The sequence below is a fragment of the Prunus dulcis genome, chromosome 5 (genome assembly GCF_902201215.1).
Source record: "Prunus dulcis chromosome 5, ALMONDv2, whole genome shotgun sequence".
Taxonomy (NCBI): domain Eukaryota; kingdom Viridiplantae; phylum Streptophyta; class Magnoliopsida; order Rosales; family Rosaceae; genus Prunus; species Prunus dulcis.
This window is the reverse complement of record NC_047654.1, coordinates 12,525,071-12,540,171: the sequence shown is the minus strand read 5'-3', so window position 1 is coordinate 12,540,171 and position 15,101 is coordinate 12,525,071. Positions and strand designations below refer to the sequence as shown.

The following is a 15,101-nucleotide window of genomic DNA, read 5'->3' as shown; positions in this document are numbered from 1 at the left end:
TGGCACATGCGTTGGTTTTTTTATTTATTTTTAGAATTAAGAAAATATAACATAGGTACTTATGTTTCATAAAAGTAGGACATAATATCTGATTTTGTTTTTAATTTTAATTTTTTTAATATAAAAAAATGTGAATGTACCACATTATCCTCATTTAATTAATAATTTCAATTCTTAATATTTACATTAACCAATGACATTTTCTGGCATTTTGAATGTTTCATCATTCTGTGTCTTTTGCTTTATATATATATATATTAACCTTTATTTAACTGGGAATAAAAATGGCCATCATAATATGACTGAATTGTCATGGTAGGGATGAATCAGAGCTGGAGTGTTGCCATATGATTATGTAACCTCTACAGAGTGACTTTTCAATACCAACTTAGATTAGATGCTGTAACATTTATGCCCATGCTTTAGTATTTCATGCTAAAAGGACAAGTGTTATAATTTTGCAAAGAAGAAAACTGATTTCTATTGAGAGAAGCTGGGTTACTGATCCACATGATCATATTGTCTTATATAACAAGCAACAACATAAAGGCCTTTCAATTTCAATCCTAAATTTCTGTTGGAATAGTCTTTTGAGTTGTCACCCTCACCATCTTGTTTAATGACAGTTTTCCCTGTACTTATGATTCATCCGACTACCCACAAACCTAAACCTTTTGACCCAAGCACCTATAACCAATGACTCTGAAGGATTGTTTTCATACTCCTCTTTGATTTGGTAAAAGCAGCATTAAAAAATCTATATAGTTTGAGAGAAGAATGAACCTGCCACTTGAAAAATTATAGAATGGTACGGTATTAATGCCGTGCCGTTTCCCAATTTTGATATTTTTCAAAGAGCAAGCTCCCTTTCATAAAGGAGGCATAAGCCTACATATTATAACTAAAACGAGTAAGGATGAACATCTGATAATCAGAACTGGAATTTTCAATACCAACTTAGACGTTGTACCATTTATGCTCATGCTTTAGCTAGAACTGCTCTTTCATTTTTACCAAATTTAATCTCATCAAGTTGACACAGGTTAATGTTGATGATACAGATCAATTTCAGTATTTCATGCTAAAAACACACGTGTTACAAGTTTCCAAAGAAGAAAACTGATTTTTATTGAGAAAAGATAGGTTAAGCAATAACATTAAACGCCTTTGAATTTCATACTACTTGGTCCCTCATCTCCGTGCCTGGCCATACATGTCCATTCAGTGACTGCTAAATTGAAGAACTCCAAGCGCCCTTGACGAACTCATTGCGATAGCAAAGTCTATTGTTGAAAAACGTGGCCTACCAAATGTTGAAAATCGCATCCATACATGTCGGCAGTCTAATGCTTGGAATAGAAGTCGATGATGAATGTTCGAATTTCCATTGGAGCAACATCCACCACCAGCTTTGTTGGATCAACAGGCCCTCCCCTCATCACTTTGGCCGCATCTTCTTCTTCAGAGGAGCCTTCCACTTTCCACGTCAGTCTCTTCTTCTCCATCTCTGCTCTTTCTTGGTTAGCAGATAAACTCATTTCTGCCACTTTGTTTATCTGAATGTTATGGAAAGGAAAAATATTACCATAAGGATTTAGATGGTTAGTATTACAGACCAGTAAAGTTTTGTCATTTCTGCTACCTTCTTATCTGCAAACACCTTTTTGAGCTCTACACTTGCCATAACTGAAAGATCCTTATCCTCTTCAATCTAGCATTTGATATACACCATACAAGTATCAGAGCCTTATTAGAGTACATAGCTGAATTGGTGAGTATATATAAGTTAGAAACTAAAACCTCGTATAAATGTGCGAGACGAAACAGAAGTTTCCCATCCTCCAGCTCCTACAGAGTTCAAGAAACGGGATCAACAATGTTCTTTATTTTTATTTTTTGGACGAAAGATCAACAATGTTCATGATAGAGAAAATTCTATCATTTATATAGGGTGTTGCTCTGGAATTCATGACAAGGGAAATCTTCTGTTCTACTTCTGGATGAGAAATACGAACCTGGAGGGTTATTATTGCAACATTATCAGGTAAAACGTAGGAAGGATCCATCCATGAAAAGGTTGTCACATGAGAACTTGTCCAGGTATCTCCTTCCTGAAAGAAAATCAGCCATTAGAGTTACAGATGAGCCCTCTAGGCAGCTACAAGAACACCGCAACTTCGTTCATTTTTACCTGTTCTGTAAAGGCTAAAAGAAATGGAGAATATATCTCCTGACCAAATGATCGACGCCATTTAGCGCCCTCTCCTAGAGGATCGAGTCTGAGATAGTACTTTCCCGTGATCTGTCAAAGTGTTTTAATCAAGCAAGCATATCAAACGTGAAAATTCTGGTATTTGTGAACAGTAAGAACCGCAAGGTTGATTTTTATGATCATACTGTTAGTCCTTTGCAAACATCTTGAATGCACACAGTTTCATTTAGTGGTTCTTCAACACCTCTGTCATCATCATGGAGCAACCTCCTAATAAAAGGGGAAATTCCATGTCACTTATTCCGAAAGTACATTATGTTAGGAAATAATTATTCTCTGCAGACCCAGTGTGAAGTGAAATGAAGCTGGTTAGATTCAAGACTGAGGAGGGGAAGATCAATACTAAAAAATAGACATAATTAGGCAGAGTAAAAATGCAAATCTAAAGTAAAGTACAACACAAACCTGTGAACCATCAGTTCCAATTGCCCATCCACAATGCTGGATCCACCTACAGATCTATCTACTAGTACTGACATCTCTGTGTTGTTATCTTTCGCATAGATTCCGAGGTTAATCTGAAACGAAAATAAATTAGAATTTGTTAAAGAAACTAATCACTTCATAATTACAGTAGTTTAGATGGATAATTAAACTTCTTATACATTTATAAGTACATACTGATAGGTGTGAAACCAATGATTAATTTAAAAATTCTTGGTCAACTTTTCTTTTTTCCATTTTTTCCATTTACAGGCTACTTTAAGGTGAAAGATACATAAGTGTAGTAAAGCGTGAGACAATAAAACCCATTGATTGTAGTAATTAAACATACATACATACCGGATAATAATTTCCTGCAACAGGTTGATTCACTTGCAAGTCCCAGTCTTTTCTATAGTCTCGAATCTGCAAAATGATAATTTGTTTAAGACAATGTCCAACTACAGCTTAGACTCACTTGTTGCTTTCTTGCAACTTGTAGAGGCTGAACAAGTCTATTCAGATCTTGGCTAGCCAACATGTTCTATTTATGATGATTTAACCGCCAATGAAAGCAAGCACACAACATACTCTTTCAATAAAATCACGCCCGTTGGAATCTGTATAGAATGTTTTGTTAGTTTCCATGCTGGTTGTAATCTTAGTTACAATCTCTTTTCCAATTCCATCACCAATTGGTATAGGCCCAACCTGAAATGAGAACATTGTTGTACAAGGAAAATTCTCCAAATAGCAATTCTTTATATTCGCATGACAAATGCAATGGAAATATGCAATAGAGTGCAGTTAACTCACTGTAAATTCAATCTCAGCATGCTCTTTTTCCTTGTACACTCTAGTGACCTGCTTAACCATGCAACAAGTATATACTATTGTTAGTATCGATAATGGAATCTTGATGCCGTGAAAAAACATATGTATATATCGTATTCTCCAATATTTTTATCATGTTCTTTAACAGAGGAAGAAAGTTAGACAAGATGGCTGATACATTGTTCAACTGACAGGGATAACCACCTGATATATCCAAGAGTTGATCCTCTGATGTACTTCATCTAGCAATGGTCCCCTCAGAACAGTTAAATGATCCTGCAATTTCTGATGATAAATCCACTATTTCTTATTGTGATTGCATATGATAGAAGTTGAATCAGTGCATCAAAGATATTATGTAAGTACCTGTCCTTCAGACTGGATGGGATATGTACCATTAGGGCGGAAGATGTATGCTCCATCAGCCTTCAGAAAATTGAAATATTTCGTTTTCAATCTTTACTATATATGATAACATTTAAAATGTGTAACAACCACAACAAAAGACTTCAATATATCTCTGCATTACCTGTTTATCCACACTTCCATCATCTCCAGCGTAGTAGCTGAATGATTGTTCTATTGACTCTTTGACCTTCAGTTGTAAACTAAATACTAAATCAGACGCATGCAACATAACTATAAAGGAAAATAAAGTTATATATCAAGCAAAGTTTGGAAACAAGTATATTACAATTGTGTGAATTACATACCGAGCTTCTACTGTTAAAGTATTGAGTAAGTTTCCCTTTATTTCCAGAATAAATAAGTTTCAAGTTTCCTGGCCCAACTTCTATGGTATCATTTTGACTTGCTTCTGACTTGTATACTGTTCGTCTCGCTGAACTAGTAGCTGCACATGTAAGGTGGCATATGAAACAAAATCTGAGTCATTAAATTTATAGAGAACTAATCCAGTTGCTTTATTTTATGTTGCATGAGTATTATAATGCATAGGAATTCACATGGTTAACCTGTCTGTGTGGCACTTGAGACAATGTAAGTGCTAAAACCAAGAGGTGGTACAGTTGCTGAAAATGTAAGCCAATAACTTGGGGTCACACTTGGAGATATTCCCAGATATGCCCTAACATGGTCATTTCTTATGCCGACTGACGCATTAAGCAGAGGTAGGAGTTGTGATTCAATTTCTTTTCCTGTAAAGTCCCTTACAGTGACATTTGCACTGACAACCTGTACCAGAACGTAAAATAAGTATTCAAAACAAATAAATCAACATGCATGCACAAATTGTATGCATACAGAAAACACATTGCTCATGTTATACGCAAAGCGACAAACAGATTGCTTATTGTTGGTTTTGGAAAGTACATCTATAAGCTAAAAACACTTCATGCACGAATGGAAGAAATAACTGAATTACTGCTTTCCATCTAAAAACAAAGGTAAGGATTACAACATGGAACAGGAAATAATTACTCACAGGAATCTTGATGATATCCTCTCTCTTCCATCCAAGAGAGTTATAGACAACAATAACCTACAAAAAAGAATACATCATGGAATTCGTACTTCTTAATCAACACTTACATGCCGGAGTTCAAATGTCATCATCAAACTATCCTCACCAGCGATTTCCCATTTGACAGATCAGCTTCTGATGGGGGGCAATAGCTAATATTCAGAAGTGGACACTGAAATAAGAATATAATTGCAAATTTGAAAAGAAAAGATAGACGTAATTTCAGTTTGTTAGTCCAGTTGCGAACTCAAACAGCTGAAAATTGTAGGACAAAGGGTCAAACTTTAATTTGCCTGTTGAAACTTAGTTGATGGACTATTGCAGCCAGCTTCTGATCTCGACTCTGTCATGCAAGCAAGTGATTCTGCAACAACCTTCTCAGCCTGCAAGAACAGTTTCATGAAGTAAAAATTAAGAAACTACTGAGAATGTCTGGAGAGGTCAAGTTTTACCTCATTGTAACCTATTGAAAGTCGTTTTGCATAGTCATCAGCCACATGCTGTTTCTCTGTGCCACTAACTGCATCATGATGTTGAGCAATTGCTAATGCATCAGCCAAAGAATCTGTGTTAGGCCTCGATTTACTCATTCCCTTAAAAAACTCAAATTGTCTTGCTGCCTGTTCATAAATTGAACCACAGTTACCATAATAGTATGGACTGGACACTTTTCTAAGAGCCTAACGTGTAATACTTAGCAAGAGAAACTAAAATGTTCATAAGAGTTTACCAAAAAGTAGCCGCTCAAAGCTCTAACATAGCCTTTTATGGCTGGCCTGCTTGTAAAATATCCAGTCCAGTAAGCATTCACTTTGTCAGCATATCTGATAAAAACACATAACAACAGGTCAACAGACGAGAAAAGGAATAGAAAAAGTGAAAAAGTGAAATTGAATTTCAAAAATTTAGCTCACGGAAAGAAGTCGTCACTCTTGATCGGCCAGGATTCATTTGCTGCATACTTGGCATCAGTGTATATTGATGGGGTTGAGTATAGGGCATTGACACGTCCATCCTGCAAGCATTAATACAAGTACTTCCATTAACATACAAAATTATTAAGTATTTAGATACAATGCCATTAAAAGGGCAGAAAAGGCAAAATGGCAACAATGTTTACAGCCTTGGACTAACTTGATTCACATAATGAATGAACTTATCCATCTGCCTGAACCATGAATTAGCATACTGATACTTGAAGTCCGTTCCCATGGTCCACATGATATGATTTGTACGAGTAATGTTTGCCTGGATAAGAAAAGCAAGTAATTTATATAAACCTTAACAGATTTTTTACTCTTTCTTAAAGTAAAGTTTGGCTGGCTGACAGCCTAAACAGATGAAAAAGTGATTATCTTGCTGAGTGCCAATATCAGATTATGCATCTTACTTGTGATATTGCAGCAGATACAAACTCATTAACGCGATCGGGCACATTGTAGTCAAACAGATCCATATCATCCTTCACACAAGGAAGGACAAAGTGAAAAAATATTTCCATAACTACTGAGCACATAGGTAGATGTCAATATCCTGTCAGCTTCACTTGACTGTGAACTTACTTGCACAATAGGGGATTCGTCATTAACTTCAAAGTAGAAATTATCAGTAGGAGGTTCATAATTCTTAGGGAATGCACCAGCAAAAATCTACACACACAAAGAATTTGATCCATAAAACATTTCCAATATTCAAATGTAAGCAATCAGAAAAACATAGTTTCAAAGCAGAACATTGATATTTGAATTAGTTCAACTAGAACATCAGAACTACATAAACTTTGTGGCAGTGGCACACACCTGTGCAGATGAACCGAGACTCTTAGAACCCCTCCAGACAACCTCAAGGCTTTTCTCATTTTTCCGTTTCTCTCTGTCTTGGTAGTCGATTCGCGCAAAGAAAAGAGAGTCAAATCCAGCCTATGCCAACAAAAGGGCTGATGTTTAATAAATGGTTTCGCAAAATCACTCACTAATGCATGATACAAATCGGGTAACTGATAAACCAACTAACAGTTTCAGTAACAAATAAAGCTGAATAAAAAAGCATACCTCGGCCCCCAAAAGGTAAGCCTGCACTGCAGAATGTCCAAATGGGTCGATTTGCCAGCCAATTCTTGGAGTCATATTGAATTCTTCTTTAATAAATTGATGCCCGAGGGTCGTCTGATCGATCATATCGATGTAATGAGGAGCAGCCTCATCATGCATGCACATCCCCCCATTTCTGCCACACAAAATTTAAGCAACCCAAAACCCAAATGAAAAAAACACAACAAAAATATGTACTCTTTCAAACTCATAGCAGCCTACTTGAACAGACTCAAAACAAAAAGATTAAAACTTTGACTAAAATTGCAGCCCTATAGCTAATGCCAAAGACATTGCAGGTTTTGTACATGAGTTCCAGTTGACCATTGTTGACTAGCCGCCTGACCGTGTTCTGGGTTCCCTCACTCTGCTCTCTCCACCAACGTTGAAAAAACGCCTGCATTTACAAAGCACTTTAATTTCATTCACCGCTACCCAAAAAATCCAATTCAAAATTCCAACTTTATTTATACCCAGAAAAGAAAAAGTGAAAAAGACTAATGATTGCCTGCTCAACATATATGAACTTGCGGTTCTTATCGGCCAGCAATGCGGGAACCAAAGAATCCAGCACGTTTTGAACACAAGCTCCCTGCGATTTTTAAAAGCAGAAATTAATTAAAAAGCAGAAACAAATATTGAGATTAAAATTATTAGAAGATAACGACCTGAATGGAATTGTTGGAGCCAACATAGTACTGGTCAACGGTCTTCAACCATCCGACGTCGTCGTGGGTGTGAGGGACTAAATGAACGTTGAGCTTCCCGGGGACGAGGCGCGACGTCGTATTGTACTGCACATACTTGGGTTCTGCAATTAGAAACAGAAGCAGTAGCAAGAGCAGCCGAAAGCAAGCTTCAAGCGCCATTTTTGACAGAGTGAGAGAGAAAACCAAACCCAGAAAGTGTTTATATATATAGAATTGAGAGGTGGGTCGAGAGTGATCGAGCGAAAAGATCAATGAAGAAGACGTACCAATCTAGTTGGTTTTGTCTTGTAGTTAAGAGTTGGTTTTCAATATACTAAAGTTGGTCTGTCTTTGCTTAAACTTTCCTACCAAAAGAGAAAATTATACCGAGTCTTGGTCTTTTGGTTTTTGGCTTTTGGCCGTTGGCTCTTGGCGCTGTGAAGTCACTGTTCTATAGGACTGTGTGTTGTAAATATGGTTTTTTGAAAATTAGTCACCGCGTAGCGCAGGGGTTGTTAAAGCATTACCAATGGTCGCATGTAATTCCAGATGTGTGCTAAACATACAGTAGAAAACGTATATATATCCCTTAGAGATATAAAAGGGAAGTAAAAGTGGCTCTATACTTTCAAAAATGCACTCCCTCCCTCACTGGTGATGCTCTTAGGGCCTGTTTGAGTGATTTAAATTGTATTTTGACTTGGGCTGTCAAGTTCGGAACTTTCGATTTGACCAAAAGAAACCTTTGTACTACATTTACGAAATACATATACGCAAAGTTCATTTACAACTTCATATAAGGAATAAGCACTTATTTCTGTTTCCTCGTTCCCTTCTCATTTCTTAGCAAAAATGAGTTTGTAGTAATTTTGAATGATAAAGATTTCCATAAATTTCAAATACTATTTATTGATGTATCGGGAATTTGTGTTCGATTCCTATTCCTCTAGAATAAATAAAAAGGATACTATTTCAAATAAAATGAGGATCATTGGTTCTTGTTTCTCTAGAATGAGAATGACATTCATCATTGGTTTCAGAACAACCAAACACAACCTTAAAAGAAAAGAAAAAAGGCGGGACCCACGGAAATCGAGGAAACCCGAACTCTTATCCTATCAGGATAGCTCATCAACTACCCAACTTCCATACAGTCTCTACACCCCACTCTCTCTCTCGCCGGTCGGAGAACCAAAGAAGCTAATCAAAAACAAAAATGGCATCTTCAGCCTCACTATCTTCCCCACTCCACTTCCACAACCCACACCCCAGATTCTCCCCAAAACCCTCTACCACCCTAAGACCCACCACCACCGCCACCAAGCCCCTCTTCGCCATCCCGCCGCCCCTCACAGCCGTCGCCGACGTCGACAGCGCCACCATCGCCGCTATCGGAGGCGGCTCGGTAGCCGCACTCGCCGCCGCGCTCTCCTTAGCCGACCCAGAGAGGCGCCGTCGCCTCCAAGCCGAGGAGGTCGGCGGCGGCGATAAGGAGGTGGTGAAGGACTACTTCAACAAGTCCGGGTTCGAGCGGTGGAAGAAGATATATGGCGAGACGGATGACGTCAACAGGGTTCAGAGAGATATCAGGCTTGGGCACTCCAAGACCGTTGAAAATGTGATGAAGATGCTGACCGATGAAGGAAAGCTTGAAGGGGTTACTGTGTGTGACGCTGGGTGCGGGACGGGCTGTTTGGCGATTCCGCTGGCGAAGGAAGGTGCCGTTGTCACTGCTGCTGATATTTCAGCTGCCATGGTTGCTGAGGCTGAGAAGCAGGTGAGTTTTTATGAAGTAAAAAGACTGCTTCTTTGGTGGGTTTTGGAGGGAAATCTCAAATTTGATGGGATTGGGCCGATTGGCAATGTGGGTTTTGGTGGAAATGGAATTTGCTTATCTGGGTTGGTATTGGTGATATTTTTGCTTGAATGTGAATTGTTGATGACTGGGTTGATTTGCCCATTTGAGCTTTTTCTTAACTGAAAAGCACACTGATTTTGAGCTTTTTGGCAATTGAAAAGCAAATTGATTTTGAGCTTTTGATAATCATAAACCTCAAATTTTGGTTTTTTATGCAGGCAAGAGAGCAGCTTCAGTTGAGCAATCGTGGGTTCTCAGGAGGGCCAGTAATGCCAAAATTTGAAGTGAAGGATTTAGAGAGCTTGGATGGGAAGTATGACACAGTGGTCTGTCTAGATGTTTTGATTCATTACCCACAGAGCAAGGCTGATGCGATGATTGCCCATCTTGCTTCATTGGCTGAAAATAGATTACTTATCAGTTTTGCACCAAAGACATTGTATTATGATTTGCTAAAGAGGATAGGAGAGTTGTTCCCGGGGCCTTCGAAGGCAACGAGGGCATATCTACACGCGGAGGCAGATGTTGAGAGGGCTTTAAAGAAGGTTGGGTGGAGGATAAGGAAGAGAGGACTAACCACTACACAATTTTATTTTTCGAGGCTGGTTGAGGCTGTTCCTGCTAAATAAGGAAGAGAGGCCATATTTGAGTTCTTCCTTTGCTCTGATTCCTAAAAATGCTTAGGATCTTCCTCTAACAGTTTGTAAAGCTCGTTTGCATGTACGTTCTCATGAATCTCATCCTCTACGTGTATGTATGGCATGTATTATTTATACAAGATGTTGATGTATCAAACTTTTGATGTTAATGACAATTTTGTGTTATTTATATGACATTTGAATTGGTTGACTTTGATGCCAAGTTCATTGCAAGTTTATGTATGCCTTCCTGTTTCACTCTGGTTGGTTGGATGGCGAGAAACTTTTCTGAAATTTGTTTCTCCTGGTTTCCATTTTAGTAGGTAGATGGCAAGAAATTTTGTTTTGTTTTTGTTTTTGTTTTTCTTAGGAGAAGAGATGGCCAGAAATTCATCACCAGAATGGTAACTAGTTCCAAACAGATCAACGATCAAACCCCTAAGCTAAAAAGACTCTGTGTGATCTCTGTATAGAGTCGGTGACTGGTAGAAGAAGAAAGAAGAAATGAGCTTAAGATGCACTAAACAAAAACTCTAAGAGGATCCCTCCTACATGGTACACTCTAACATGCAGCTTCTTAGGGTCTTTCACTTTACCATGAAGTTTGATCATAATTTATCTGCGATTCTCACTAGAGCATCTGTGACCTTGCTGATGGCACCAAGTAAGCTGTTACTTTGCTCCTTCCTCTGTTCCCTATCCAAATGGCAATTTATGTTACGAGCTTCAAGTTGGGCATTCAGCAGGGCGTTGTTCCTCTCAAGTACTCTGATCAACTGGTCACTGTAGTTGGCTTCACATCCGTCTACTGCCAACCGTCTCTGCTTCCGTTTCTCCTGAGAGATATGCTCTCCACATGTATTTGAGTCTAAACCCCGTTTCTCTTTTATTGTGCCTGTATGATAGAAGAACAACAAAATACAAGTTCTTAGTTTGCTCCAAGCCCAATGTATTATGTTATGACTATCTATTTAGATATATCTTTTGCATTCATATGAGGAGCCTCCGCAAGCCTTTTGCAAAAACCATAGCCCGAAAGCTTATATGGTTGGACGATTATGATAGTCGAATGTTAGAGTCATTTGGCCATGTTCGTGATGAAATGATTTGAATGCAAAGAAAATCAATATCACCTGAAGAAGGCATTGGAGTTGTGACTGTTGTTGCAGGACTGTCTTGCATCAGGTTTTCCTTCTTGGACTCTGTCTCCTCTTGCTCTGACTCCTCAGAATCTGAACATAAACCATCTTCTGCCATATCCTGTTGAAGGCCATTGGCAGCTTTTCCAGGTTCCTCCTCCTCTTCTTCTTCTGCAGCTGCCTCTTCTGCCCCATCACCACTCTGTGCATCTGTTTGTACTGGGATAAACAATGCCAGTGGACATGCTGCTGTTGCAGTCACAGCATTTCCATCCAAGATGTTGTAAACTTCCCGATCGAAGAAACCGGGAAGCTTCCTCTCCTTCCTCACATCATTTCTCATCACCCAAAAAGACTCAGCCGCTCCTTTTATCTGTGACTCCCAGTTCCTGATTTTCTTGAAATCAACAAGAAGATTGCTCCATCTTTTCCTGCACTGAACTGGCTCTCTGCTCACACCTCGCTGCTTACAGTATGATGAGACCAGATCCCACTTTGGTTCAAAATGGTCGGACCCCAAGGCTGAAGAAGATCTGCTGCGGCCCTTCTGAACCGCATTCTCCACGACCTTCTTACCCTCTATGAGGACAAACGTCTCGTGCCTGGTCCATCGAGGGTGTCGTTTGGCTCTGTCGTCACTGCTCCCATTCGGCACCTGCTGTCTGTCAACCTGGTCAGATGTAGTAGAGCTAGCACCTTCATGTTTGATTGAGTCTAATGCCATGAAGAGCCAAAAGGGTGCTCTTATTAGACTAAGTTTTGGTTAGATCAGAGGACTGTTCCAACAAGGGGATGTAAACTTTTGTGACGATGGCTACTCCTTCCTATATGTAATTCAGTGTCCACTGTCCTCCATTTATTGGAAACAATCCTATTTTTTAAGTAAATTTACAGCCTATTCTTCCATTGTTCTTTCCTGTGGTCACTGGTGAATTAATATTCTTCCATGTAGGGCATCATCCCTCCTTATAGGTCACAGGTGCATCACTTGTTTAGGCACTGCTAATTGAATTTTTGTGACAAGTTTTTCGATATGATTGTAGCACCGCTACATAACGTTCTCAATCCGTCCATTTTCTAACATGGATTAGTTAGCCGCCACTTAAATTTTTTGTAACTCATGTAATTCATATAGGGTATCTTGTGCGTTTTGGCGTTACCTAATCAGTTTTCCAAGTCCTAAGGAAATGCCTTACGAGCTCAGATGTGCCTGGTCAATCCTGAGTTAAGGAAACTAAAAATTATTATTATTTTTCTGTCAAACAAGGAAACTACAGATTTTATTGAATACATATTGACAAATCATTGATTTCGTGATAAAGGAGAAATCATGTTTAGAGACAACGGCATTATCTTCAAATCATCATAATAGAAGAAAAAAAATAAAATAATTATGGAAATATTAGCAGCTGTCATAACATCATCAAGTTAATTTGCAATAGGACATTCATACCACATAGTTATCCATACAGACAATACCACGTATTGAAAAGGAAAAAAGTTTTTTCTATTTTAATACTTTTTTTTTTATCCTCGAAGAATGAAGGTTGTAACCTAAAATCTCTTATAAAGTTCAAATGAAAAATGCTTTTAAATTAAGAGTTAGTATCCGTTTGGCATTACTTATTTGGGGTGATAAGTAGTTTTTTTTTTTTTTAAAATTTGGGAAACCCAGCCCATTTGATAAACTATGAAAAAATCACTTATTATTAAAAAAAATTTGTAAGAAAAAGTTACAAGGGAAAACAGTTAATGAGGTGCTTTTATTTTCTGATTATGCGAGAATTAGTACAAATTTCATTGTTTACCAAACACCAAACTACTTTCTTTCACAACAAATCTGACAACGATTATTTTTACAATACAGTAATGCCAAAATGACCCTTAATCAGTTTGTTATACTTGAATATTAAGTTTATTTGTTTTGTTATAGGATGTGAATATTAAAAAACCCTTGTCATTTTATAATGGGTCTATTCAGAAAAAGCCCTTTAAAGTCAGAAAATGAATAATAAATAAATAAATAGGACCCGACCCGCTTAGCGCCTAGGCGGCCGCCTAGGCCGATTTTTCCTTCTTTTTTTCTTTTGGTTCGAAACCTAAGTTTTCAAACACTACTTTAAACCATTTCACTTTGCAAAACAATGCGTTGAACTCCATTTTCCCGCGCGTAATTGTATCAGTAAATAACTAGTTTGGAACCCTAGTTTTTTTTTTTTTTTTTTTCAGAGCAAAAGAAAATGGGGAGGGAAGAAGAAGACTCGGTGAGCGAGCTTTTGAGAGATCGATTCAGAGTCTCCACCATCTCTATCGCCGAAGCCGAAGGTACCACATTCTTCAATCTGCGTAGTTTCATTAATTGGATCGTCTTGATTTTGTTTCTGGTTCTCACTTCTCACTTGTCAAATGCCATTTCACTGAACAGCGAAGAGAAACGACATGGAAATTTCGGGACCCGTGATGACTTGCATTGCCGATTTGGCCTTCAAATTTACTGGTATTTGCCTATAACTTCGATATTTGCCATGCAATTAAGAATGTAAGATAAATTGCGATAATCTATTTCTTTTTTGGGTCATAAATTCCAAATTGCGATAATCATACAATTCGACTGGTGCATTCAACTGACAGAAACAGAATGGTATGGTTATTGTGCTTAAACATTCCAAATGAAATGCCTCTTTTACTAGAAAGTGAGAAATTGTTGTTTCAGAATTGGGTTCTTAGAGTTTGATAGACGAACGAAATGTCTGATTAGGAAGTGGGTCTACTTTCGTAAATGCGGATCGAAACAATTCCGGTTAGATTTGTTAGTAAGAGGGTTGTTGAGAGATAATTGTGGGATGTTTTGAATATTTTGATCTGTGAAACACGTTCTGCATGTCTAATTTGAGCATCAAGTCTAAGAATATTGCTCATGAAGTAAAGAATTGTGACATCATACAACTCACCCTAAGAAATTTGTATGTCATAAATTTGTTCAGCCTAACAATTGTAGTGAAAGTCTACTCTAGAGTGATACAATATCCTGTATGAAAAATGTCAATAATGGGTTCCAATCATCATTAGGAAAAGGCTGAATTGAAACTAATGGAAGCCTTGCAATTTTGCAAAACAGAACAGTTGGCAAAGGACCTGGAGTTATTTGCCCAACACGCTGGTCGTAAAACTGCAAACATGGAAGATGTCATACTTTCTGGTGAGTGTTCAACCCTTCGAGTTTGAATGGATATCAACTTCAACGAAATTGAATGATATACCAATTTGCCACAAGCTCTTATGAACCTAGTTGTTCTGTTCTGTCTTCCGTTTTTGTATGTTTGAACTCTGGATGTACTAATTCTTCTTGGAAAAACATGGTTTCAGCACATAGAAATGAACATCTGGCTGCCTTATTGAGGTCCTTCAGCAATGATCTGAAAGCCAGAGAGCCCCAATCTGAGAGGAAGAGAAAGAAATCATCAAAAAAGGAAGACCAAGCAACTACCAGCGTAGTCCATATTCCAGATTCTTAGCTGGGTACGTCTCTACCTTAACTTGATTACTAAAGCACACCAAAGAATTGGATATCTCATGTAAGAAAGCTGCGACTTGTTTGACCTTTTAACTTCTGCATCATGTGACTTGCTGAAGAATTCCGAGTAAATACATATGAAAACTTAGCTTGAGTTCAAA

At 38.1% G+C, this 15,101-nt stretch overlaps 4 protein-coding genes across 5 annotated transcripts; 2 read left to right on the top strand and 2 right to left on the bottom strand.

Moving 5' to 3' along the window:
- Positions 1 to 985: 985 nt before the first annotated feature.
- LOC117627599 (probable alpha-mannosidase At5g13980) lies at positions 986 to 8,276 on the bottom strand. Of its 2 annotated transcripts, none has more exons than XM_034359757.1 (29): positions 7,771 to 8,276; positions 7,611 to 7,694; positions 7,411 to 7,499; positions 7,064 to 7,238; positions 6,812 to 6,931; positions 6,575 to 6,661; positions 6,403 to 6,474; positions 6,147 to 6,260; positions 5,927 to 6,027; positions 5,743 to 5,836; positions 5,465 to 5,632; positions 5,306 to 5,395; positions 5,119 to 5,184; positions 4,974 to 5,030; positions 4,504 to 4,723; positions 4,243 to 4,382; positions 4,059 to 4,124; positions 3,896 to 3,955; positions 3,734 to 3,805; positions 3,512 to 3,559; positions 3,287 to 3,406; positions 3,056 to 3,121; positions 2,678 to 2,790; positions 2,398 to 2,482; positions 2,192 to 2,302; positions 2,016 to 2,111; positions 1,801 to 1,848; positions 1,643 to 1,711; positions 986 to 1,556 (listed from the first exon to the last, which is right to left on the bottom strand). In XM_034359757.1, the coding sequence occupies exons 1-29, from the start codon at positions 7,969 to 7,971 to the stop codon at positions 1,344 to 1,346; spliced, it is 3,045 nt and encodes a 1,014-aa protein (XP_034215648.1). In that variant the 5' UTR covers positions 7,972 to 8,276; the 3' UTR covers positions 986 to 1,343. The 2 variants fall into 2 exon arrangements, with proteins under 2 accessions (XP_034215648.1, XP_034215647.1); XM_034359756.1 differs by having other exon boundaries at positions 3,734 to 3,814; positions 7,771 to 8,099.
- A 516-nt stretch (positions 8,277 to 8,792) lies between these two features.
- On the top strand, positions 8,793 to 10,504 carry LOC117628795 (magnesium protoporphyrin IX methyltransferase, chloroplastic). Its single transcript, XM_034361319.1, has 2 exons — positions 8,793 to 9,568; positions 9,868 to 10,504. The coding sequence occupies exons 1-2, from the start codon at positions 9,008 to 9,010 to the stop codon at positions 10,276 to 10,278; spliced, it is 972 nt and encodes a 323-aa protein (XP_034217210.1). The 5' UTR covers positions 8,793 to 9,007; the 3' UTR covers positions 10,279 to 10,504.
- Positions 10,505 to 10,895: 391 nt separating this feature from the next.
- Positions 10,896 to 12,150, bottom strand: LOC117628796 (trihelix transcription factor ASR3-like). The gene is made up of 2 exons (XM_034361320.1): positions 11,421 to 12,150; positions 10,896 to 11,182 (listed from the first exon to the last, which is right to left on the bottom strand). The coding sequence occupies exons 1-2, from the start codon at positions 12,148 to 12,150 to the stop codon at positions 10,896 to 10,898; spliced, it is 1,017 nt and encodes a 338-aa protein (XP_034217211.1).
- A 1,323-nt stretch (positions 12,151 to 13,473) lies between these two features.
- LOC117628270 (protein MHF1 homolog) lies at positions 13,474 to 15,101 on the top strand. The gene is made up of 4 exons (XM_034360687.1): positions 13,474 to 13,751; positions 13,852 to 13,923; positions 14,545 to 14,625; positions 14,793 to 15,101. Exons 1-4 carry the CDS (start codon positions 13,667 to 13,669, stop codon positions 14,939 to 14,941), a joined length of 387 nt encoding a protein of 128 aa, XP_034216578.1. The 5' UTR covers positions 13,474 to 13,666; the 3' UTR covers positions 14,942 to 15,101.

What these genes read in the sequence shown, in the direction of transcription:
- LOC117627599 (XM_034359756.1), bottom strand. Translation starts at nt 7,971, where the DNA reads ATGGCGCTTGAAGCTTGCTTTCGGCTGCTCTTGCTACTGCTTCTGTTT. An exon ending in TCATTCATTATGTGAATCAA is followed by an intron (nt 6,028 to 6,146) that starts GTTAGTCCAAGG and finishes TAATGCTTGCAG; the next exon opens with GATGGACGTGTCAATGCCCT. An exon ending in TTTCAATAGGTTACAATGAG is followed by an intron (nt 5,396 to 5,464) that starts GTAAAACTTGAC and finishes CTGTTCTTGCAG; the next exon opens with GCTGAGAAGGTTGTTGCAGA.
- LOC117628795 (XM_034361319.1), top strand. Translation starts at nt 9,008, where the DNA reads ATGGCATCTTCAGCCTCACTATCTTCCCCACTCCACTTCCACAACCCA. An exon ending in TTGCTGAGGCTGAGAAGCAG is followed by an intron (nt 9,569 to 9,867) that starts GTGAGTTTTTAT and finishes TTTTTTATGCAG; the next exon opens with GCAAGAGAGCAGCTTCAGTT.
- LOC117628796 (XM_034361320.1), bottom strand. Translation starts at nt 12,150, where the DNA reads ATGGCATTAGACTCAATCAAACATGAAGGTGCTAGCTCTACTACATCT. An exon ending in AACTCCAATGCCTTCTTCAG is followed by an intron (nt 11,183 to 11,420) that starts GTGATATTGATT and finishes TCTATCATACAG; the next exon opens with GCACAATAAAAGAGAAACGG.
- LOC117628270 (XM_034360687.1), top strand. Translation starts at nt 13,667, where the DNA reads ATGGGGAGGGAAGAAGAAGACTCGGTGAGCGAGCTTTTGAGAGATCGA. An exon ending in TTTGGCCTTCAAATTTACTG is followed by an intron (nt 13,924 to 14,544) that starts GTATTTGCCTAT and finishes TTTGCAAAACAG; the next exon opens with AACAGTTGGCAAAGGACCTG. An exon ending in GGAAGATGTCATACTTTCTG is followed by an intron (nt 14,626 to 14,792) that starts GTGAGTGTTCAA and finishes ACATGGTTTCAG; the next exon opens with CACATAGAAATGAACATCTG.